Below are 24674 nucleotides of genomic sequence, written 5' to 3' on the forward strand. Positions count from 1 at the left end.
TCTCTCCGCTGAAAAATCCAACTCATCAGGTTGAGATGTGCTCCTTTCCCCGACCATCTCCTTTGGACACTCAGTACCCTGTTTCCTTGTCTCTCAAAGCCTTCAAATGGACAAGGGCGCATTCGCACAGGCAAGGTTCTACCCCCGCTTGCTTGCGTCAGAAAACGCTGCCTTTCACTCTCAACTCTGCCGAAATCGGCAGGAGCATACACCGTCTTCTATCCCCGCCTTGCTTAACAAAAGCGTTTTGTATGTGCGCTGCAGTTACCAGCATAAGACAAAATTGCTGATGAGTGGTGGGGGTTCTACCCCAGCCGCACGAATCTGCTCCAAGCTCCACCATCCCCCATGCTCCGTGTCATCCCCTCCCTATCCATCCATTTCACTCTCTTAACAAGAGATGGCTAATTGACAAGGACCGTTCAAATTTCAGAAGTTATGAGCTCTAAGTAAACATCCCAAGAAAGCGGTCATACTTTGGCTCATTCTAAAGATGGGGATTGGGCAAGGCTCATGTCCTAGATACAAGACTAGGATCAATCAAGGATACTGTTCAACTCTACAAGTCATTCATTTAACGATACAAAAGTGCTGTATTTGACACTCCATAGAGGAAATAGAGACAAACTCATGTTGATTTATCAATATCATTGAAACTGTTGTGCAATAGTCAGGCTCACAAATCCCCAATTTTGCTGTTGTATGCAACACAAAGAGATCAATATCTAATCAACATTGGCTTCGCCTTATATACAAGCATGATTAGCAAGTTTTTCTATGGCAGGTCTTTGCTAAGTCTTGCTTCACTCCTTTGACTTGTTTTATGTTCAACCTCTCAGATCTCCCCCATATACATACCCCTAAACAAGAGGTGAAAAATTCTCTTAGTGCTTGAATCCCTTTGTCTTTAAACTTGATACAAGCCTTCTATTTGCGTTCTCTCTCTCTCTCTCTCTCTCGACATGGGTACAACCAGCACAGGACCTGGGCACAAAGATGGCTTTCTACAGAGAGCATCTTCTCCAGCTTACGACGAACGGTTTTGTGACGAGGCCCAGTTATATGGACACCCACTTGTCTCATGGGATACAGTGTGCAATTGGACAGATACGCACATCTTCACACCAGCTGCGGATCGAGACTGGGAGATACAACGGAGTGCCAGCAGAGGCCAAAACATGCACCCTGAGACAGAGTTACACTATACATGCCATTGCCCCGTCTACTACGAGATACGAGGCCGCTTCCACTGCTTGTTCAGAGAGGGCTTTGGACCACTCTCCAAAGTCATGAGGTACCAGGATCAAAGATGCTTGAATTTGTTTCTGCTTGAGCTGCGCAGACACGGAGAGAGCCTGATGAGAGGAGAGGCTAGCCAGTCTCAGAGACACATCACAGACTTCTTTAGAGCAGACACTAGACACCCAAAGGAGCTAGAGGTACACTGATCGATCAAGCAACTGAGCTAGGGAGATCGAGACACCCACGACCGCAGAGGACTACACAGCATCGACGGCGGCTACATCAAAGGATTCGGACCACTTTGGCCCGACATGCACAACGCCCGGTCAGACTGTTGTCCATGGAGGAGACGACCAATGCTGGATCTCTTGTGACTTGTGGTTTAGTTATTCAGCTAGCTGCTTAGTTTACACCTACTAGTTTAGGATCCCATAGTACTTTTATTTTATCATTTCATTTTGCTACTCTGACTTTGTATCAAATTCACCACATTGTAACGCTATGGTCTCATAGATCATTTTGGCCTTTCGAAGACGTTAATATGACATTTCATTTCATTTCTCTCTCTCTCTCTCTCTCTCTCTCTCTCTCTCTCTCTCTCTCTCTCTCTCTCTAGCTCGACATCCAGAGTGCATGACGATGGACTCATCACCCATCATATCACCCTCCTGTATTGGGCACACGCTATACCATTGATCACACATACCATACACTTTTCCATTCAGTAGCACCTCTAGTTTCACTTTAGTATCTCTCTTTCTTTTTTGAGCCCAGACATGGTATCAGATTCACCAGTTTGTCTCGTAGGTCATTGTGGCCTTTTCGAAGACACTAATATATCATTTCATCTCTCTCTCTCTCTCTACACACACACACACACAAAACAGGTTTTGAGTTCAACTTTGAGGTCTCTTAGGATTGTTTCTAGAAACTCTCTTTTTCTTCTTGCTTCTTTTGCCTGTGTACATGCACGCATGCCTGGGCAACCACGACATTGACGGAGGCTCCAGGATCAGGACTATTCTAGCAAGACATGGGAGACGCCCAGTACGACTATTTACATAGGCGGACATTGGTGAAGCTCTTCAACGACCGATACAATACTTTCTCAGACAAAGCCCGATGCCGGGCATCCTTGGGCATTGATGATGATGATTTTAGTCTTTCCCTTTACTTCACTTCATTTTTATTTTGTACCCAGACATTGGATTAGATCCACCAAGATTGTATCAGTTTGGTCTCATAGGTCATTTTGGCCTTTTGAAGATGTTTAATATAACATTTCATTTCATTTGTCTCTCTCCCCCCACCTTGCAGCTTGTAATCACAAAACACAGTAGAAAAGGGTCTGACATGGCTGAAATCCAGTGTTCACCTCTTGAACTCCTAAAGCCATCCAAAAGCAGGCACGGTACCCATTACACTACAAAAGTCTACAAACCTTCCATCAGTGTGCATCAAAAGTATAAAGAGACTAAGGACATATTGGAGAAAGCTTTAAATCATGATCTCAATTGCATCCTTGAGCTATCAGATTGAAAACACATCTAATTGAAAGTTGTAAAGAGTACAAAGTTGGAGTCTTCTCTGCTGCCAAAGCTCAGCAACTTCCACAAAAAAGAAGTCATGGTGCTTTCCTGTTCATGGATCTTGATTTGCGTATGAGGAGAATGCCAGTTCTCAATGACAAGAACTCTGGCAAGTTCTGGTATGAATTTGAAGTACCAATCTGTAACCAACATCGTAATCATACAGAACATTGTGTGTAAAAAGGTTTCTATGTGTGGATAGAACATTTGAGATAGAAGAAAATGAGCCATGTCTACTGCATGTGAACAGTAAAAAGCTCCGAGAGTGTGTTCGGGGCGCTGTCGTGACTTTTGTCCACGCTACTGTGCTTTTGTTACACCTTCCAAAGTGAACAATCCCCACAGATATCTTCTGCTAGACAAGTTTCCAAGTGCTTTGTGATGGCCTGATGGGCCTTGTACACGGAATCTGAATTGGTGCAGTAGCTTGCGTCTCCTGCATGCAACAAGAATCAGTAGGATAACAGACCATATACTCTAAATTGATGTTTGGTGCCTAGAAATCATGAATCCTCAGGTTATCATTAGATAATAGCCAATACAGACACGACTGAAGAAGCTGTATGCACATGTTTGGCATATCCTGTTGCCTACACTTTCTAGACTGGCCTGACTCATAATCATCATGAATTGTTTAAATTAGCGCTTTAAAAATCTTTCAGAACCGTGCCCTTGGATGGAAGCTGAAGTGGATATGTTGATTGAGAATTATATCAAAGTGCCTTGCACATCCTACCATTAGCTTTTAGAGGTTACTTTTATACCATGACAAATACTCTATAGACAATACATTTCTTACAAAATCTACTCAGGATGTGTTTTTTAAAGCTTGAGATGCACACACAACATGCCCCAGGATGGCAATATCTCAATGTAGCACAACGAGGTACATACGTGGCTCTTTATGTAAGTTATCCTGCATCACAGTCTGTACAAGCAAACTCTTGGCCCTTTTTCCAAAACCCTCCAGATTCACCCAGGGTTAGGAAACCAACTGTAGAGTGACAAGAAAGGAAACTGACACTACGTGTTGAATTTAGGAGACAAAAGGCATGACACGGGAATGCTTCTGACTCTTATCATTCCTGCTCGCTAATCAAACCATTGCTGCTATTACCACACATTTGCATTACAAGTGAAGCCCAAGAATAAGGAGAGCGCTAATCAAACCATTGCTGCTATTACCACACATTTACATAACAAGTGAAGCCCAAGAATAAGGAGAGTCAATCCGGTACCAACACCTTTTAGTTGACCTTCGGTTTGCCAGCATTAAGGTTAGAAGCCCACTCATGAGATCAATCTCTTCAACTATCACACATGCCAGTTTGCAACATTGGCGAGATTTCACATGGGTGGATCTCTTCACATAATCATGGTTACCCGGAACCAGAAATTGGAACGCGGAAGGAGGAATGGCAACTGACATGAAATGCCATTCCCTATTACGGGTACTCACGTTTGAAACACGGAACGGGGATTTGGAACGGGAAGCTATAATGGCAATGGGGAACGGAGACGTGAAAATGGTCATTCCCTGTAACTATGATTTAAATCTAAAGTAGTCTACCTCTGCAAGAAAAATAAGGCCTTGATTCCAATTGAGTCCCAGGGAATTCACTATTACCTATGAGAGGACGTCACCTTTGAGCAACCCCTTGATCCAAAACTCCCCTATATACGGAACCATGCATACTGACCGAACCCCTATCTATGGAGATCATAGCAATGACATAAACCCCTACAAACGGGCTTTTGAGTATTTGCAAAGCCCCCCTACCTCATGTGTACTAACCCTATTTCCATCTTGAACGAAAAATAGTCAAATCCTTGACTAAATTTTGCCAGCAAATACACGTTTATACTGCTAGTCAACAAATACATGTCACCTACTATCTATGATCCCCTCATGGAATCTAAGGCATTGCAAACATAAATAAGCCTCAATGTATTGAAATAGCAGATATATAAATTGTTGAATGCTCTTTCAATGTTAAGAAACATCTACTTATTTCAAAATTATGTTCACTACTAACATTAAAAACACTCTTTGGAACAAATTTGATAGTCTTTCCCCTAAACAGAGATCATATTTTCAACCCAAAAAAGCAAGCCACCTCAATTTTATCCCACATGGGATTTAAGGCATTGTAAAAATATCCATACTTCACATACTTAGATAGAAATAGATAGAAAACTTAAAAGCGCTTTTTTGACTTGAAAAATCAAAACAGCCAAAACTTCCATAAAAACCAACATCTCTCTCTCTAGATCCAGACACCCACGACTTTGGAGGACTACACAGCACCGACGGAGGCTGTATCAGAGGATTCGGATCACTCTGCCCGACATGCATGACGCCCGGTCAGGCTATTGACCATGGAGGAAATTGATGAGATCCGCCAGAGACCGATGCTGGATCTTTTGTGATCTGTAATTTAGCTATCCCACCTGGTTGATTAGATCACACCTAGCTGTTTCGGATTCCATAGCATTTTATTTTGTCATTTTTGTTACTCTGACTTTATATCAGATCCACCACATTGTAACTTTCTGGTCTCATAGGTCATTCTGGCCTTCCGAAGACGTTAATATAACATTTCATTTCATTTTCATCTCTCTCTCTCTCTCTCTCTCTCATGTGGTACTGATGGATGGAGATGTATGGAGAGGCCCTTGGTGTCTATGATTTCTCGGAAGTTAGGGCCAAGGCCTCAGTACCACATGACATTGTTAGGGCGGAGCTCGCTGCTCCTCCATTGGTAGTGGAGGCACTCACTCAATCAGTTTCATTCATGCATAGCACCTGGGCTCTCCCTAGAGACATATATGCTCGATTGGCACTAGAGTCTTCGCGATAGCTGGCATTGCAGGGAGATAGATCATGTTGGTATGCAAAGATGGCATCTTGGTTTCAATTACATGGCTTTAGTACGCATCAACTACCCCCATTTTAGTACTCTCTGGATGCACCCTCTATCTCCCTCACTAGGGCAAAGATTACCAGGCTCATCAGACAGGACTTGATTCAGTTGGATACGAAGAGGACATGGATACAACGTACACATGAGTTAGGTACGAAGATGACTTTCTATAGAGAGCATCTTCATTAGCTCACGGAGGATGGTTTTGTGATCAGACCAGGATACATGGATACTCATCTATCCCACGGGATACGATGTGCTATTGGTTAGATACGCACATCCTCACATCAACTAGAGATCGAGATAGGCAGATTTAGAGAAGTACCCGCTAAGTCCAAGATTTGTCAGGTGTGCCAGATAGAGCCCGAGACAGAGCTACATTACATGTCACTACCCAATATACTATGAGATACGAGGCCGCTTTCACTGTCTATTCAGAGAGGGTTTTGGGCCACTTTCTAGAGTCATGAGATACCAGGATTAGAGATGCTTGGGTTATACTTACTGGAGATTCGCGAACACAGAGAGGACCTCTTGCAGAGGGGCACAATGAAAGAGATCCAGCGACAGCGGAAGATTACAGATTTCTTTCAGTCACAGACAGAGGAGCTCGAGTAATGCCCACAACATAACAACATGAGAGGCACCAAAGGCATACTGCTTGATCGCACGATAGAGTTGGGGCGGTCCCGTCACGAGAACAGTGAATCTCTATAGCCTTTTGGATACTGATGTATATGTATATGATGCCTCTACTGTCAGAGAGCTCCATTGTATCAACTCACCCCTTTGTATTCCCTTTGTATCAGCTTTTACCCCACCCCTACCCACTATTCTCTTTTCAGTTCTTTGTACTTTTTGTACCCAGACCTGGTATTAGATTCACCATATGTAACCTTTTGGTCTCATAAGTCATTTTGGCCTTTTGAAGACGTTCATATTACATTTCATTTCATTTCATTTCTCATATGCACATCGGTTCTCGTGTTGCGTTACTGAGATACTTCTCCTCTAAAAAAGACACATTTAGTTTCTAGCATAATGTATTTGCATTTATATGGTACAAGTGCCAAAATTTGAATTTTAGTTTTTGTAAGAGTGCCGTTTTTGCAAATGAAGGGCATTTAAAACCCTTTTAGTTTACTTTTACAAATGCATTTAGTTGAAAATCTCAATTGTCTGTCTAATTTTCCGTTTAAAAACATGGCCAAGAAAATGGTTTTCCTTAGCACTGGAAATTCTCTAAAAAAACATGGCCAAGAAAACTTTTCCTTGAAAGCTGACCCTAAACCCCACTACAAGGACCACCCTTTTAGGCTGTAGTCCCTCTGAGAGATGATATACAAAATACCAGTTGCATTTCTCCATCAAGCATTTAGAATCCCCATTCTACTTCATGCTTTTGGGATTCAAGTGACTCGATATAATAAAGCCTTGTCCAAACTCACTAGAGCAATGCCATTCAGAAACTTGAAATGAAAATGCCACTACAACGCAAATATGTTTTTGGCTATATTTACACTATATAATTGCAAAATCTAGCAACATTTTTCCTTTTCACTCACACATTTTCTAGTTGTCTTGAATTTTTTCGAACCAAGCGAAGTGCTATGTGAGCAACAAGCTTGAAAGCTTGAAACATAAATAATAAATTGTGTTATGGTAGTCTATGAAGTAGTCGGATTGTGACAATGAAAAATAATGCAATACCTTGTACATTGGATTCATTTCTAAGCTAAGAAAACTCTCATAAGTTTGACTTGAGGTCCTGAAGCATAGCCTCTATGCAGTGCATAGGTGAATCGAGTGGATGACGAGTGAGTCTGAAGCTTGAGGCTTGCTGCTTGCAGCTGCACGCTGATTGGGATGAGGCGCTGAAGCTTGAAGCTTGCTTCTTGCAGCCACTTGGTGCTTGAGGTTGACTGGTCCGACTCCAACACGCCCAAACGCAAAACAATAGAATGATGGAACTTGGTCGTGGAGAGTGCAGCTGGTGGCTGGCAGCCTAGCCTCTTGACTAAGTGACAAAAAATTTAATTTGGGCGGGGGGGGGGGGGGGGGGGGGGTGGGGGTTTGAGGGGATCCACGGCTCAGAAGGGCAAGGCGCGATCTCGAGGCAAGCTAAACCCGGGCAGTGTGAAAATCGAGGCAAAAAGGAATCCGGGCAGCGCAAAAATTTGCCCCCCCACCGGCAGCTTTTGAACCCCACCACCTCACAACCCAGATTTTGGATCACAAGGACTAACCAACTCACCCACGCGCACATGTTGTATCCATGCCCGTTTTTATGATGTTTTATTCTAAGGCAACATGCACTGCCCGGGTTTAGGAGGTTCAATTTGTGGTCGGGGTACAGGTATGACGGCACTATGCAAATAATGATATCTTGCAGCTTGCCGCCTAGGTTTAATTTTCAAGAACTAAGGGCGCGCCGAAAGGCCGCTTGATTTGGTCCTTGCTCAGTTAAAATATCCAAGGGACCAAGCCTCAAGAGTCCACACTCCAACGGTGTCGAAATTTCCAATATTCATAGTCCAACCTTGGAGTTTGGTCTCCAACACTCAAGCTCCACAGTCCAAACTCCTGCCTATAATAAAGGCAGGCAAAATACCCCTCATTAACCTCGCAAATATCTGGACATTCAAAATACCCGTCAATAACCTTGCAAATATCTGGACAATCAAAATTTTTTAGCAACTCTTCATAAAAAGATTGGTTCTCCCTCAATAGAAGATGATAGAACTAGGATTTTAAATGGTATTGTGGGCTCTCAAAGATAAAATCGCTCATCAATTTTAGAAACACATGCCCCTCCTTGTGAGCTCATTTAATAGCCTCATACACGTCTTTTCATTGGGCCCTTTTTTCAAGGTAAAGAAGGTGACTCAACATCTTCTAACCAAAGGGAAAAATGACACACTTAAAACTATGCTGGCTTTTGGGTTGAAATTTGTAGCATTTACTTGTATTTGCTATTACACTTACAAAATTTCTTTTAGGAAAACTTTTAACTTGCGAGGATTTTGCACTTTAACCCACTGTTCTAGAAAGGTTTTGCCTCAGCTTATAGCCTGGAGCAGGTTCAAAACCCAATCAACCGTTTGATGGCACGCGTTGGCGAAAGAATTCTCAAAATACCCTTAATCTTGTGGAAAAAACCTACAAGGTGTTGATCCTTTAAAAATCCTTTTATTTGGAATCTGCAGAGTAGATTCTGTAAGGTCCCCAAGAGCATATATCCCCAGCTCATACATTTCTCAGCACGTCACTGTGTCTCACTCAACTGCAACTCTATCCCAAATACAATTGCAACTCTGCAAACATCACTATCCATATCTGTGCTTTTGAGAAACTGGTAGGGTGAAAGTCTGAGAGAGGCCGAGGATTTAGTATCAACTAAGCGAGACAGCCAACTGATCATACGCCTGTTGACACTTCAGTGCAGACAGCTCTTGCTTGAATACGTCGAGGGATGAGTTGCTTGGATAGGCCGAGAGAGAAGACAGGCGGCGGACGATGTTGGGCAGCGGCGAGGGTAAATTTTCCGGCGAGGGCGAGAGAGGGAGACGAAGACTTAATCGGGGGCTAGGCGCGAGAGTTAGATAGGTCGGGCGAGGGGTCGATAGGCTTAATCGAGGGCGAGGCGCGAGGGGTCGATTGGGGGGGGGGGGGGGGGGGGGGGGGGTGAGGGCTAGGTAGGGGCGAGGGGTCGATTAGGGGGGGGGGGAGGGGGAATTAGGGGCGAGGGTGGTGTGTAGGGGTGAGGGGTGGGAAAGGGGTTCATGGCTAGATAGGGCGAGGGGTAGATAGGGAAGCACACAGGGAGGGTAGGGTCGGGAAAGAGGGGGTTTTCATAAGAGGCCCAAGAACCCAGCAAGAGATGGGCATTACGGCAAGGGTGCAGTGAGCGAGAAAAAGAAAGAAAAAAGAAGAGATAGAGAGATAAAAGAGAGCGAGAGATAAAGGCTGCCAGAGATAGAGAGATAAAAGAGATCGAAAGATAAATTTTTTTAGCTGTTCTCCTCTATTAGGATTTGGGCTTCTCATTAACCAGATGTGGGCTATAAGAAAGGTTAGAGGAAATTCGCACCCTCGAGAAAACTTGCCTTGCATGTGTGAGAGAGAGGGAACATAGAGTCAAATGAAAGGAGGAAGGCATCAGGATTGAAGCATATTGAGGAGTGTTACAAAAGAGATCGCACCAAAAAGGCAAAAAGAGATGTGAGTGTGTGAGAGCGCACCATAAGTTAGAGACGGAAAAGGGAGATGCAGCAGTGCAGGTTTAAACGTCGAACAATATCCAAAAATCAAAGATCTATCCAACAAGACTTGAACCTCGTATATTTAAGAAAATTACAAGAACAGAGAGGCAACAGAGACAGAACAACAGTAAAGTTGGATTATAGTGGGACTCCAAAAACCCACTTATCTCAATGAGATGAGAGCAAAATGGATGCATGCAGTGAAATAAGGGGAATTTTTCAAGATAATAGACTACAACTGAGACGAGAACTATCATGAGGAAGATTGGAAAAGAGGGGAAAATGGTAAGCCAGAGAGAGAGAGAGAGAGCTGAGGAGGGGATAATCATATGATGGTGGGATGGATATCATCATCAGATTTCTATATAATCAGGACAAGTGATAGCACTTAATTCTTGATCCATTTACTAGTGGCAAAGGAACGCCTGCCAGAGTGACTAATTGGACAGCCCCCTGTGGAAAAATCTCTTGTACTATGAATGGCCCTTGCCAGGCTGGGACCAGCTTCTTAGCTTTTTTCAGATACTTCGCTTGATAGAGTAGCACCATAGAACCCTATGTTATTTTCGGCTTTCGGAGATGACGATCATGCCACGCTTTGCGACGAAGTTGCTCGGCTTGGAGAGCATGTGAAGCTAACATCCTACTTTCTTCTAACATTGAGAGACGAGAGAGGTTTGCTGAAGCAATCCCCGCTGTGACACAAACACTTCCCACTCTTGCTGAACCTGAGTTGAACTCATATGGTGCAATTGCTTCTAGACCGAAAGCTAGCTGGAATGGGGTGTAGTTAGTGGTTGCCTTGAAGGAGGTGCGAAAAGCCCAAACTGTGTCGAGGATAGCCTGAGCCCAAGATGTTGGATGCAGGTGACAAGCTTTCTTGAGAAGCGCGATTAGCACTTTGTTAGTGCTCTCAGCCTGCCCATTTGCTCGAGGATAGTAAGAGCAAGACTTGCGATGAAAAATCTTGTAATTCGTGAGGAGTGTGGATATTAGGTCGTTGACAAAATGACTACCTCGATCACTGGTGACTTCCAGAGGGCACCTAAACCTGCAAGAATTATTTTCATACAAAAATTTTGCGATAGTAGCGACTGTACAGTCGATGGTAGCCACCACTTCGGCCCACTTTGTTGCATAATCCGTTGCTACCAGGAGATACTTACGATTGCCGGGTTGAGCAGATGGAGTAACTGGACCAACAAAGTCCAAGCCCCATCGCTCAAAGGGCAACCACGCCATAGATACCTGCAGAGGGAGATTTGATTGCTTCATAGGCTTGGGCGCACACCTTTGGCAGACATCACAAATCTTGACATGAGCAATGGCATCTCTAAATATATAGGGCCACCATAAGCCTGCCTGTAAGATTTTTTGTGCCGTGATGTGACCAGGGTAGTGGCCACCTGTAGGACCACTGTGTGCATCTTCCAGAATGTGGTCTACTTCATGAGGGGAGACGCACCTCTGCAGCACACCATCTACCCAGATTTGTAGAGATGTCCGCCAATCAAAGAGAAGGGTCTAGACTTCAGCAAGAGGCTTCTTTTGTGCAAGGGAGAAGCATTCTCAGAATAAAGGCCAGTAGAGAGCAGATGTAACACATCTCCATACCATTCTAGGGTCGTGTTGACCTTAAAGAGATGACTATCAGGAAAGTCATCATCAACCCCAGTATCGGGCTCACTTGTGTATATGCGAGAGAGATGGTCGGCCATGACGTGTCGCTTGCTTAGACTAAGAACTACTTTGAAGTCGAATTCCTGGAATATCAGTAGCCACCTCAAGACTCTTCCTGCAACTTGGGGTTTATTCAGAAGATAGCGTAGCGCATGATGATCTGTGATGATAGTGAAATGAATCCCTAACAAGTAATGACGAAACTTTTGTAAAGAATACACCATAGCCAAACCTTCCCTTTCTATGGTGCTGTAGTTGCGCTCTGCTTTGGTGAGCAGGCAACTTGCATAGTGAACAAGGCGATCCAAGTTGTACTCCTTACTAGGTTGAGTCAGCACAGCCCCCACAGCCAGTTGACTGGCATCAGTATGCACATGAAAAGGGAGAGACCAATCTAGAGCCACTAAATAGGTGCTTCAATGAGGCTCTTTTTGAGGTATTCAAATGCTTCAGCCTCACGTTTTAACCATTTAAAGGGTACTGTAACACTAGTGAGTCGGGTCAATGGTTGAGCCACTTGTGCATACGTTCGTATGAACCTGCGATGATAGCCTGTGTGGCCTACAAAGCACTGAACACCTTTCGGGTTGATGGGAGGTGGTAACTTCAAGATTGCCATGATCTTCTCTGGGGTCAGATGCTTAATCTTTGGCAGACACCACATGGCCTAGAAGTGTGCTCTCAATGACCAAAAAGTGACATTTGTTAGGATTGAGCTTTAGCCGTGCCTCTCTGCACCTGACGAAGACAACAGAGAGCTGAGCGAGGTGCTCCTCTAGATTTTTCACTGGGGTTGAACATTCGGCACCTGAGAAGGTCGAAAAATTGTCCATAAAGATGCGAAGATGATCCGTAAGTAAAGGACAAAATATAAGATATATTGCTCGATTGAAGAAAGGTGGAGCATTTTTCAACCCAAACGAAATCCTAGTGTGGATAAAAATACCCAGGGAGTCACAAAGGCCGTTTTAAGCTGATCACCTGGATGGATGCCCAACTGATTGTATCCACTGAACCCATCCATGAAACTGTATAATACATGCCCTCTACATCTTCGAGCACACGCTCAGTGAAAGGTGTGGGGAAACCATCTGGGATAGTTAGCTTGTTCAAAGCGCGGTAATCTACGCACACACGGATTTTATTGGACTGCTTCTTAGGCGCTATCACCATGGGTGATAACCACTCAGAGTGCTCCACAAGTACAATGATCCCTGCCTCTTGCATTTTTTCGAGCTCTGACTTGACAGCCTCTGCATACTTTGGGTTGAGCTTGTAAGCTCGGCCTCTGACAGGCTTAGCCCCTTCAACCAGAGGGATAGTGTGGAGACCCAATTCTGGTGGGATCCCTTTCAAATCCTTGTAGGACCAAGCAAAAACATCCTTAAAAGAGTGTATAAAAGAAACTACCTGATCAAGTAATGCGGGATGCTCCCATAACCAAGCTGCTAAGAGGACGTGCTGAGGGTTGTCAGGGTCGCCCAGGTTGACTTTTTTGACAAGGTCAGGAGGTGTAACTGTGGAGGGTACTTCAGAAGTTGAGAAGTGAGCTACCTCTTGGAGCTTCGAGACATCATGTGTTGGTGTTTGATCGATTGGAAACTCCACATACTCTTCTTGTAACCATCCTGGTGGAAGCTCCTCGAAGGGTAAATCTTCGGACACAGACATAGCAGAGTGCTTTTGAGGGGGCGGGACGTCCAACCTGGGAGATGTTAGAGAAATGAGGAACATTTGAATCATGGGAATCAGGGACTAACACACTTACTTCTTCGTCTGGCACACTTTTTGCTGTAGGGCCTGGGACATTGGTGTCCGCTTGAGGAGCTGGGAGAGAGAGTGTTACCGGCACAGGTGGGTTTTGAATAGAGACCACATAGCATGACATCGAGATGGTAGCTTCCAACCACTGCAGCAGGTCTTCGTGAGACCCGTCAGGTGGGATGGGCTGCTCAGGGTCGGGGTGGGACTGTACTGACAATGAGCTGTGATGAACCACTGGATCCATACCTCCTTCGAGCCGAATTGGTTGCATGGGGGAGCCAGGAGTGTGTATCCACATGGTGTCGTTTCCCCAATCATGAAGTGCCTTAGTATGCCGCAACCATGGTCTACAAATAAGCAAAGGAAATCCTCCCTCCACCTGAGGAAGACTGACCACCACAAAATCCAAGCTAAATGTTAAGTCTTGTACCATCAAAGGCACCTTCTCTACTATGCCCACAGGGTAGACTATCCTCAGGTCCGCCAATGTAACGGTGAGTGGAGCAGGGCGAGTAGGCTGAAGACCTAAGGCCAACATAGTAAATTCAGGCATCAGATTGATCCCAGATCCACCATCCACTATGACGCCTAAGAATTGATGCCCAAGAATAGACACAATGAGATGAGGACTTTTGTAATTGGTGAGGGGAGCAGCTGGATATGAAATCATGTAGGACTCCAAGGGCTGCACAGGTAGGACCCCACCACTAGGCCCTACACCAAGGTACAGAGACTGGATGATGAAAAGGGTGTCATTTCTAAAATTTGCATCAAGTCGAAGCATATCGTACAATGACACTTGCTGAAAGGTATTTTTCAAGATAGACTCTTCTGTAGGCTTCTCTCTGTTGATTAGATCTTGCTCTGGTATCTTAAGCTTCTGCAAGTCCTCTACTGCTTCCATGAAAGCACCATCAATATCTGATAGAAGAGAGGTGGGTTGGCTCTTGGCACTACCTGCTGGTTTGTCAGCTACTAAGGGAGTTTGACTCATTTGTGTGACTGGAGATGAAAAAATTGGACCGCTAGGTAGGCTCAGGCCAAGAGCAGCTCTCTTTGCCCGTGTAAGCACACTAGCCGGCTCTTCCACCTGCTTCAACCCATTGCGAGAGGCAACTACAAGAGTGGAAGGCGGAGCCTGTGGAATGGTGCTTACTGTGATGAGGTTAACCTTTGGGAATGTAAACTCCTGTTGGTTTTGGCTTGTGCTTGCAGATGTGGATGACCGTTGTTTTGGGCAGTCCTTACTATAGTGATCCTTAGCTTCAGGGCAGTGTCGGCAAGGAGGGGACCCTTCTGGCAAAGGACATTTGCTCTGATAATGTCCATACTCCCCACACCTGTAGCATAAAATTGGCCTATTGGAGGGACGAGGTGGTCTCTGCCCTTGTTGCATGGGATCGGATGCTGACGTGTAGAAGCTTTGGGGAATTGAAGGAGTACTAGCATGATAAAAGCTGGGGGATGAAAAGTTGTTGTGCATACCTTGCTGCATAGGAGGTGTTGTCAGTAGAGGTGGCAACGGGTTTTGATGGCCATAGGGTGAGACCATGTTGGATGCAAGTGCTAGCCCTTGTTGGAGAGGACCTAGACTTTGTTGTGTTTGCCGCAATCCCTTGATATAGTAGCAATCCTTGTCCTCATGCCCAGATTTTTCGCAGAAGTGGCAATAAGCCCGAAGGGGATAGTCCTATGGAGGATGTCTTGGAGAGCGACAAGAGTTGCACCATACCATAGCTTTAGTCTCCTGCTGAGACCGAAGCTCTTCTAGCTCTCTCTTGATTTGATCCAAAGCCTCAAGATGTGGTGGTTTCTCTTGTCTAAGAGAGATTGATTTCTCTTCTTGGAGAGCGCGTTGTAGTTTTAGGGCTTCAAGTTCTCTGCGCAGAGAAGTCAATGGATCAGCAAAACTTTCCAAAAACACAGAGGGAGCCTCTATGTGAGGGGAGTTGGTGAACAACTTCGTAGCCCCCTCTATCCTAGTAGCAGCTGCGATGAACTCCTCCAGAGTGGTGTCGGGTCGGAGACACTCGGAGTTTTTGCTGAGAAGTTTTGGGAAGCGCCTTCTCTACCCACTTCTTAACCATAAATTCACCGGGTTGCTGGGGAAGCTTGGCAACCAGAGACTTGGTTTTAGTCATAAGTTCTGCAAAAGTCTCCTCTGGCTGGAGCACCATGTTGGCCAACTCATCCAAAATCTTCTCCTAATAGCACCTGGCCTGAATGCTGCACAGAACTGTTGTCTTAAGCCTACCCAAGTTGCAAAATGGTTCTTTGCAAACTGGCTGTACCATTTGTTTGCTAAGCCATCCAAGGTAGATGGAAAGAGTACCAAATAAGCATCCTCTCTATTAAGACCACGACCCCTACAGAGAGATACAAACCTCCTTGCATGGTCGTCAGCATCTTCTGAAGAGAGTCCTTTGAAGGTAGGGAACTTGATGTTCACCTTGGCCAAAACACTTGCCAAAGCCTCCATGGCCCCTTGTTCAGGAGCCCGTTGCTCAATAGCCTGATGTAGCAGAATAGGAGAGCTTTACTGGGGAAGGTGATCTAGAAGATGTGGAACCGGATGGAGGAAAGGGTGATGTCGTATGTGGAGGTATGGGTGATGTCGTATATGGAGGTATGGGTGATGAGGTTGATGGACTTCTACTAGGTACCAAGAGTCGTCTTTTGTTGTAGTACTTCAGAGGACTCAATAGTGCGCTTTGACGCTCGACTGACCGCCTTGAATGTGTCATGCAGCGACCACCAATCCAACCAAGCTTTGGGCAAGAAAACCTTGAACTGGCTGAAGACTGGTCTAGACTCTACTAGACCAGGCAAGTGACTAGACCCAGGCTGGACCAGGGACGAGGAGGACTGGACCAGGGTCGAGGAGGACTAGACCAGGGACGAGGGCTGGTTGGACCAGGGCAAGAGATGACTAGGGCAAGAGAGGACTAGACCAGTTGGACCAGGGCGAGAGGAGAACAATGCAAGGCGAGGTAGGTGAAGCTAGATAGACCCAACTAGCTTCAAGATTTGTACCTCACAGAGAGTGAGACTTCAGTTGAGGTCCCACCGTGATCGCCAAAATGAGAGCACCTGTAGCGCGGATAGTGTGTCGTGCTCTCTACAGTGGGTGCTCCTCAGTGCAATGTACGTGACAATCTCACTCAAACAGACTGAAAACAAAGCAACAAATAAACAACAACTGAGCTCACAAAGACACAACAACAAACCACAACATATGACTCGACTATCTCAAAGAACTGATACAGACTCTGGCGTGGCAGCACACTCAGCTCCAGCCCAGGACTCTAGGTACAATGGGGTGTCGAGGCTCAAATGTGCAGGGATGGTGAAGACATGTTGTGTGTATAGACTCATTACTCTAGATGACGACGTTGGACCATATATCTAGAGGATGATCCGATGACCCAACAACTGCTACTCATATGTACAATCATAAAGAGCCACCAACGGCTCATAAATGTCAGCCATATAAATCTATCCCCAATTGATGACTGAGTGGTGGTGACCTGGCCACGATGTCCATTAGACCACAATCCGTATCCCCTGCCACGTGTCACTGCCCAGCCAAGAGAATCCGTCCAGTCCAGTGTGAACCAGCCTTGACCAACTGTAACTGTGTGTCTAGTGAAAGTGACACTGTAGCCTGCTACGCACACTCGGTTCTCTATGTGATTTCAAGATTGGCCGGTTTAAGTACTAGAGTGCGGGGTAAGGGAAATCATTTGGTCCTTGACTTTGCTATTGATGACATGCTTAGATTTGGAAGGAAGGCAGCTAGCTGAGGTGATATGAGACCTACAGGAGTTCTTTGTCCATCTGGACATTATCTGATCTTACTCCTTCAGGATTGAAAGAAATTGCCTAGGTGAGTGTTTTTACCTAGGCCTAATAGGACATGAATGGCAGCCTCTCATGTAGGGAGGATCAGGTGCTTCTACAAAATTTTTGTTAGCAATCCAGCAATCCAGCAATCCACAACAAAACTGCTCAATCTAGTCCCTCAAAGTAATCTTCCGAAACGAAGACACCGGCAAATAAGTATCCATCTGATTCCTTTTGAAGATGCCACTCCCCCTGGACCTTTAAGCATGTGAGATTGAATGATGATGTGTTGAACAATTACCAAGATTCTCAGAAATGATGCCAAACATTCAGTACCTGACCTGCAAAGCGTTGTAGACTTCACCATCACCCTTATGAAAGTTTTTTGCTGCAGAAGTGTCCTTGTGCATACCGGATGGGTCTACCAATCGATTAGAGGATATCGATAGTATACCTTTGGCAGCCTGACTAGAAAGTAGGACATGAATATACACATTTATTCAGCACACTTGCTAATAGTGCCAGTAGGTGCATTCACCATGCCTGACACGGACTACTATCTTTCAAACAATAGACTTTTCAGGCTTTTATTGATACAATACCATGGACCTTTGCAAGAGCGGGGTCACACCTCTCTAAGTGACATGAAATATCGTGCAGTTTCAAGCGTTCCAGACTTTGAAGGTTTTGACCACATTTGTTTCAGATCAAGGAAAACGAAATACAGTTTTGTGTCACATACAATGGTGGCAAGTGCACTGATGTATTACAACATTGGTCAGAAATACAAAAAACATTCAAACATATGTCCCAGGCCAATACTGATGCAGAATAATTAACCATACACTCCTTGGCTTCTACTTGGAAATTAGAATCAGACATCTTTTCTCAACCCTTTACTGAAGACATGAGACACTAAGATAGTTCCAAGAAGGTAGTAGACACATGTAAACACAGCTTGCATGCCATACATGTAAGTTGGCACCTGTGGCGAGGCATATATAAGGCTTTGACATCAACTTGTTTCATCACCACACCCACCTGGTTACATATTGTAAAGTGAACTATCCTGAGAAACATCTTCTGCAAGACAAGTTTCAATGTGTTTCATGATGGCTTGTCGCGCCTGGTACACAGCATCTGGATCAGCACACTTGCTCGCATCACCTGCAATGCAACAATGGTCAGTGGTACAATTGATGTCCCCTCAATCGAGGCAACTGTCTAGAATCACGAATCCTCAACTTGTCATTACATCATAGCCAACGCACACAAACGAAATACCTATGAGCACATGTTTATCAGGTCCCATTGCTTAATTCATTCTCAAAAAACAAAGCTTTCCTCTGTCTCCAACTTCTATCAAAACTGACTAAAATGCTCCAGTAGTTAAATTCAACTCCTAAAACTTGAGAATTGTAAATTAGGGAAAACCGTGCCATTAGACAAGCTGTGTACAATCCCAGCAACAGATATATAAAATAAACCTCCATAAGCTAATAGGAGGATGTGAGAGCCGTGCAAGGCACTTTGATAAACACCTCATCAGGCTCAGTAAATGAACTCGTATTAAAAATGATGGTATAAAACAATGCCGAACTTACATAACCAATTTCCAAAGCCAGCAGAGGACTGTCACATGTAGACATCTAGTGAGACATGGAAAGGAATCCTGCCAATGTGGGCAACGGCAATTCAAAAGAAAATCTCTTCTGAACATGTAAAACATCGATGCCTTCCTTCCAAAATTTTGCAGTTATGTGGAGTACACTGCACTACAATAGGACACTTCCAAACAAACACTCTTCCTTGCGAAGAAGGTATTCTAGCAAGACAATTTAACCACCAACATACTTCTGATACCCGAGAGCGCGGCTCCAATTTAGTGTAAACTATTTGAACCGTGTCAGGCATTTTATGCAACGATAAGTTCTTGGGAAAGCTTGCCAACATGTGGGTGGATGCCGTAAGCAAATGATGCAATGGACTGAGTGTAGATAGTGTGAAGCGGTTGCCGCCATGTATATGCCTTGCCATGAAATGGGGCCTGAATGTGGTGCCATTTGTTTTTAGTTTCTTTATAACTTGTACAGAACGTTTTTAAACTTAAAAAATTTTAAATGCATTGTGGTAAAGTACACATCTTGCCTAGAAAGTTCAACATGCAAGCATGCAGGGTCATTAAGAAAATTCCAAGAGCCCATGAAAAGTGGTAGTGAGAGGATTTACATAAATTTGGAACTAAAATGAAGTTTTTCAGTTATGCTCCACCTTTTACTTCACTTATCACTTTTGGTGTCGATTAGCGGAGGGCAAGTACTCTTGGTTACAATCTTGACAATTGGAAAGTTTAGTTATGCCTCAAGATCTTCCAAAGTTCCATGGTTCCCACAAGCGGATGCCAATTCCTTGTTGGAAGGATTGGAAGGGGAGTGTTTGATTCGTGGCACATAGGACGGGCTGCTGTTCATAGGATGCATGACAATGTCACAAGGAATGGCCATTTTTGGGTTTGCTGTACGCATTCCCTATTCCCATTTCCCATTCCATCGCTCATTCCATGTGACTATGATGCAAGAAACTAGAAGCTCTAGCTAAAATTCCACTTGTAGTGCTTAAAGATGATATGCTCAAGCATGCTTTTTGGATTAGTATAAAAATGTCACCGATTTAGCCCATAGCCATGGATAGGGCTGAATATCTGGAAGTGTTAAAAGCCTTTGCTATGTTTGCTGAAACTTTGCAAGAATCACTTGAAAAGCTGCAAGAGAGCTGCATGAGATTCTGCTGCTTGTGAAGCTCTGGGTGCTTGACCTGTGCTGGGTGCCCAAGAGAAGGGAAACTAGCAGAGCATACAGGGTGACTCTTTCTGTAACAAACTTGGACACCCCAAGTCTAGAATCTGTTGTGACACGAGAGATTCACTTAAAACACTTCACAGACAAATTACAATTGAGTCGACACGGCCCAACTTAGTTCCGGGCCCTTAGGCTTCTTTTATTCTCACAAAGGGATGCCAAAAGCAAAGCCCCAAAAATAGTGAAACTCAAAAAGGCTCTAAAATCTGCCAAAAACAGCCAGCGTAAGTTTCGAAATTCCGTAAAATATGTCACGTCAACATGTCAACGCGAAAAGCGGAAAAGTCAATTTTTCCTTGAGTGTCTGAAAAGGAGTCACCTCTGTCGGTCCCCACGAGAAAGGGACTCCTTTCTGAGTCAATAAGTGCAAAGGCGAAGCTAACTTTGCAAACTTCCAAATGAACCGCCGATAATAAGAGCAAGCCCAAAAAGCTTCGAACTACATGAACATTCTTCAAGTCAGGCCAATCGCGGATAGTCTCAATTTTAGTCGAATCCATCTGTACTCCTGCTACTGGGACGATGTGTCCCAAGAAATGTAACTCCGGCAAGAAAACTCGCTCTTTTTGGCATTAATAACCAATCTATGATCGCGCAATGCCTGAAAGACCTGTAGCAGATGGTGTCGAAGCTCTGCTTCATTCTTGGAGAAAACTATAATGTCATAAAAGAAAGTGCCCACAAAAGATCGATGCTCTAGGAAAATCCTATCCATCATTCGGTTGAAAGTTGCTGGAGCATTTGTAAGTCCAAAGGGCATCACCAAAAATTTGTATAAACCAAAACTTGTCCAAAAGGCTGTCTTGTAGACATCTTCCGCACCGATTCTTATCTGATGATATTCGCTTTTCAAATCAATCCTGCTGAAACAAGAGGATCCTTGAAGTCTGTCAAGAATATCATCGATCCTTGGAATTGGGAATCTGTTCTTGATGGTGATTTTATTGAGAGCTCTATAATCAATGCACATTCTCCAAGATTCGTCTTTCTTTAGTACCAGTAAAACCAGAGAACATTAAGGTGACATGCTAGGTTGGATGAGACCCTTTTAAAGGTGGTCTTTCACTTGGTTCATGATTTCTTCATTCTGGGCTCAGCTAACACGAAAAGGTGGCCGGTTTGGTGGTGTGGTCCTCAAGACGAGATGGAGGTAACTTGCCTGGTAGGCCTATGGTTCATACATAAATTGATATCGTACTTCCTACTTGCCAGACCGACTCAAAAAGCTATAGAGAGATCGAGTGAAACTCCACCGACATCCCACCGGGTGTGCCAAAAGTAAGATCAATTGTAGAGGAAAAGATTGTCCTGTGCTCTCTGTGCAGTGGTTTGCCTCTACGCAGCATGCTGAAATCTCACTTACACCAACCGGTACATCTCAACACAGACCCAGATTGATACACCAATGATGGGCTGGCAGCACACCAGGCTCCAGACCAAGCACCAGGGCAAAGATACAAGGGGTGTAGAGGTTCAAGGTGCAGAGTAGTATTGCAGTGAGGTTTAGATAGACTCTGGATACAAGAGACACATTAGACTGATGGTGATGGTATGCTTGGTAGATGAGACTCCTTGCATGGTCCTCAAGTAGTCCGAGATCTATCCATACAAAATATCTGAGCGAGTGGTCTAGCTGGCGGTAGCATCACCAACACCCCCCCCCCCCCAGGAATTAGGCCCCACAGATACAAGGTGTACTTGTTGGTCCACACAGCTGCGCCAGTACACCTTCATCCACACGGCATTTCACAGAAAAACAGTGGTCTGCCCGGCTACCTTGGTACACTTTGGTCCACCGGTACACTTGGTCCACCAATTGGAAATCTTTCCACCTACCAACTGCAAGATCATTGTAGTAGCTGGCTACAATCAGTGATGACTAGATTTAAGTCATGCTTGATCAGTATTTCTCCCTCAGAGAGAATACCAGAATCAGCAAAAACAAGGCAATCTGCCCCTTAATGGTACCAGAACTAGCATACATTCCCCTGATATTATATTATTGGATTTCTATTAGGTACCCCTTGCCAATCGTTTTTTGGTCTTTATGCAGCATTTTAATGTTATTTTGCTTGGCTTTCCTTTAAAATGTAAAAGATCCTTTGATATGACTACTGCTAAAATTTGAATGAGTTATGTGATCAGGTATTTGCAATATTGCATGTATTATTGCGTTAGGCAATCTGGCTTTATTAAAAAATTAGTGCTATGGCATCTACTGTACTAGCAAGTCCTCCATTTGAAAAAGATACCTTCTAGCTGGAGAGGTGTTTGTGGACAACCTCGCAAATCAGTTCCATGGCCACAATTATCGCAGGTGATAAGCCAAGCGGGTTCTGCAGGGCAACATTAACAACATTTGAGGCTTATTGAATCACCAAAGAGTCTCCTTTTGAGGGGAAAAAAACCTGAAGCTGCAGTTAATTGTTACCGCCACGTGAGGATATCTGCTTGGAAGCATGCCGCCATGGATCTTGAGAACCATTTGTGAAAAAAATCTTGGAACCTGTTAAAAGAAAACAGGCAGAAGCATCTCAATCAGACGCAATAAGCAAACAAGCATCAGTGAACTTGCAAGTGCTTCAACAAGGATGGTACACTCTCCACTGTTGCAGCATATGTGCAAACAAGCATTACTGAACTTGCAACTCTTTCAACAAGGATGATACAGAATTCATTGCTGAATTGTACGTACAAATAAAGCATGCATGAAGTAGTATTGTTTAAACGGTATATACATGTGATTCATACATTGCAAACTTTGTCCACGGTTACAAGACCATCAAAAGTAAACAAAATTACCATTAAGCATGTACATTGAGCTCCAACATAAACCCTCAGTTTTCTTGGTTTCCCCATTAAATTGGGAGCAAAAACTTTAAGCCAATACAAGATTTACTGCTTAGATGTTGACCACAGGGTTGAAAGAATTTGTGCAACTTCATGTGAATGCTGCTGCAAAGGATTGTGTGAACCTTATGCATGAGCTAAGTTTCAAAGAATATATACAATTGTTTGCTTTAAGACAAACTGCATCTCAGACATGCTGTTTGTCTAGGAAAATGCACTCACGAAAGTTACAGCTGGTACCTCAGACTGAATAAGAACATTGACGTTCATATTCCGCTTGGTATAAGTTTTTAGGCAGGCGCAGAAAAGATCTTAAGAAACCTCAAACCTACTTCAAAAGTGGAAATGACTGTATACAACAAGATGCCATCTCTTATCATCATCTTAAAGCTTGGCATACAATGATACTAAGTTTAGAATATGATTTGAACTTAGTCCGGTATCTCCAGGATTAGTTTGTAGGTTTCTGCCTATCAACGAACTTCATTTTCTGCTTTAAAGAGGAATCTCCTAAGAAAAAAGAAAACACTTGCAGATTGCTACTAAAATCTTTGAGCAGCACTCTCTTCCACAAATTAATTAGTCCTTTTCATAGACCCACACAGCTTCAAACAATCTCGTTACCTTTCACAAACAGAAATATACATCTCAAACTCCTTGCAAAAATTTAACAAACATTATGCTCCAATAATGCGTGCAGAATTCTCACCAGCAATGCCTTTTCCACCATAGTACAAATTTGTAATGTTAACTTCTGGATAGGTATCTTTTTTGAAAACATTTGCGCACAAATCTAAATGGTATCTGAACAATGGAATGCAAATCTTTCAACCTCTCTCTCTCTCTCTCTCTCTCTCTCGCTCGCTGCCCCCTCGCCCTGTCCGCTGCCCTGCTCCATCGCTGCCCCCTCGCCCTGCTCGCTGCCCCCCCGCACCCCCCTCGCCCTGCTCGCACGCCAGTGTGCCCACCTGCAGCCCCGCTGCGCCCGCTTTGCCCGCCTGCTCTACCTGCGCGCCGCTTTGCCCGCTTGCATCCCCACGAGCTGTTGAGCCCCTGCTGAGCCGCTGTGCCTCTGCAAGTCCGCCCCCCCCTCCCCACGTGCTACGCGTAGGATGTCCCTCCCCCTTCCTCTACGCGTAGGGTTCCCCCCCCCCAATTTTTAACGCGTAGGATGTCCCCCCCCCCCTTCTTCTACGCTTTTTACCGAGACGGAAAAGTGGTAATACTAGAGCGACGCTCCACATGACGGTGCGAGACTTATGCGACCACACTCAAAGTAGCTGCCTGGAACTGCAATGGATCTATGCGTCTTGATGTGGGAGCTTTTGAGGATAGCTTTACTGGAAGAGACGTCATCTTTTACTCTGAGACACACCAGGCCCCTGGGAAATCCATGCTACACATCAGTGGATACAGGTGGGAGACAGCCTACAGACAGGAGACACGCTTAGAGCACAGAGGGCGGGGCTCGGGGGGAGTGGCAATGTTATTTAGAGAGGATCTGCAGCCACTGATACACATAGCCCGCAGGGATGAGCAGGCTAGGTACATGTGGGTGAGACTGAAAGCAGAGACAGGCAGATACCTCTATCTAGCTATTTGCTACTTTCCCCCGAGTACATTAGTTTATGCATCACCCAGAGGACAGTCTCCTTTCTCTAT

General features: G+C 44.5%; 1 protein-coding gene across 3 annotated transcripts in view; it reads right to left on the reverse strand.

Moving 5' to 3' along the window:
* Positions 1 to 2744: 2744 nt before the first annotated feature.
* LOC147461766 (putative serine protease EDA2) overlaps positions 2745 to 24674 on the reverse strand; it is a 113953-nt gene continuing 92023 nt past the window's right edge. The window contains exons 10-14 of one of the 3 annotated variants that reach the window (XM_086509224.1): positions 23722 to 23816; positions 22594 to 22668; positions 22415 to 22498; positions 18346 to 18471; positions 2745 to 3267 (exon numbers count right to left, since the gene is read on the reverse strand). In XM_086509224.1, the coding sequence (XP_086365350.1) occupies positions 18350 to 18471; positions 22415 to 22498; positions 22594 to 22668; positions 23722 to 23816 (376 nt within the window). In that variant the 3' untranslated portion in view covers positions 2745 to 3267; positions 18346 to 18349. Of the gene's footprint in view, positions 3268 to 17978; positions 18472 to 22414; positions 22499 to 22593; positions 22669 to 23721; positions 23817 to 24674 lie in introns of those variants that run through there. The other 2 variants (XM_086509225.1, XR_015187637.1) reach the window with 2 other exon arrangements.

Source organism: Adiantum capillus-veneris, chromosome 3, assembly GCF_014529385.1.
Source record: "Adiantum capillus-veneris isolate H3 chromosome 3, ASM1452938v2, whole genome shotgun sequence".
Lineage (NCBI taxonomy): Eukaryota > Viridiplantae > Streptophyta > Polypodiopsida > Polypodiales > Pteridaceae > Adiantum > Adiantum capillus-veneris.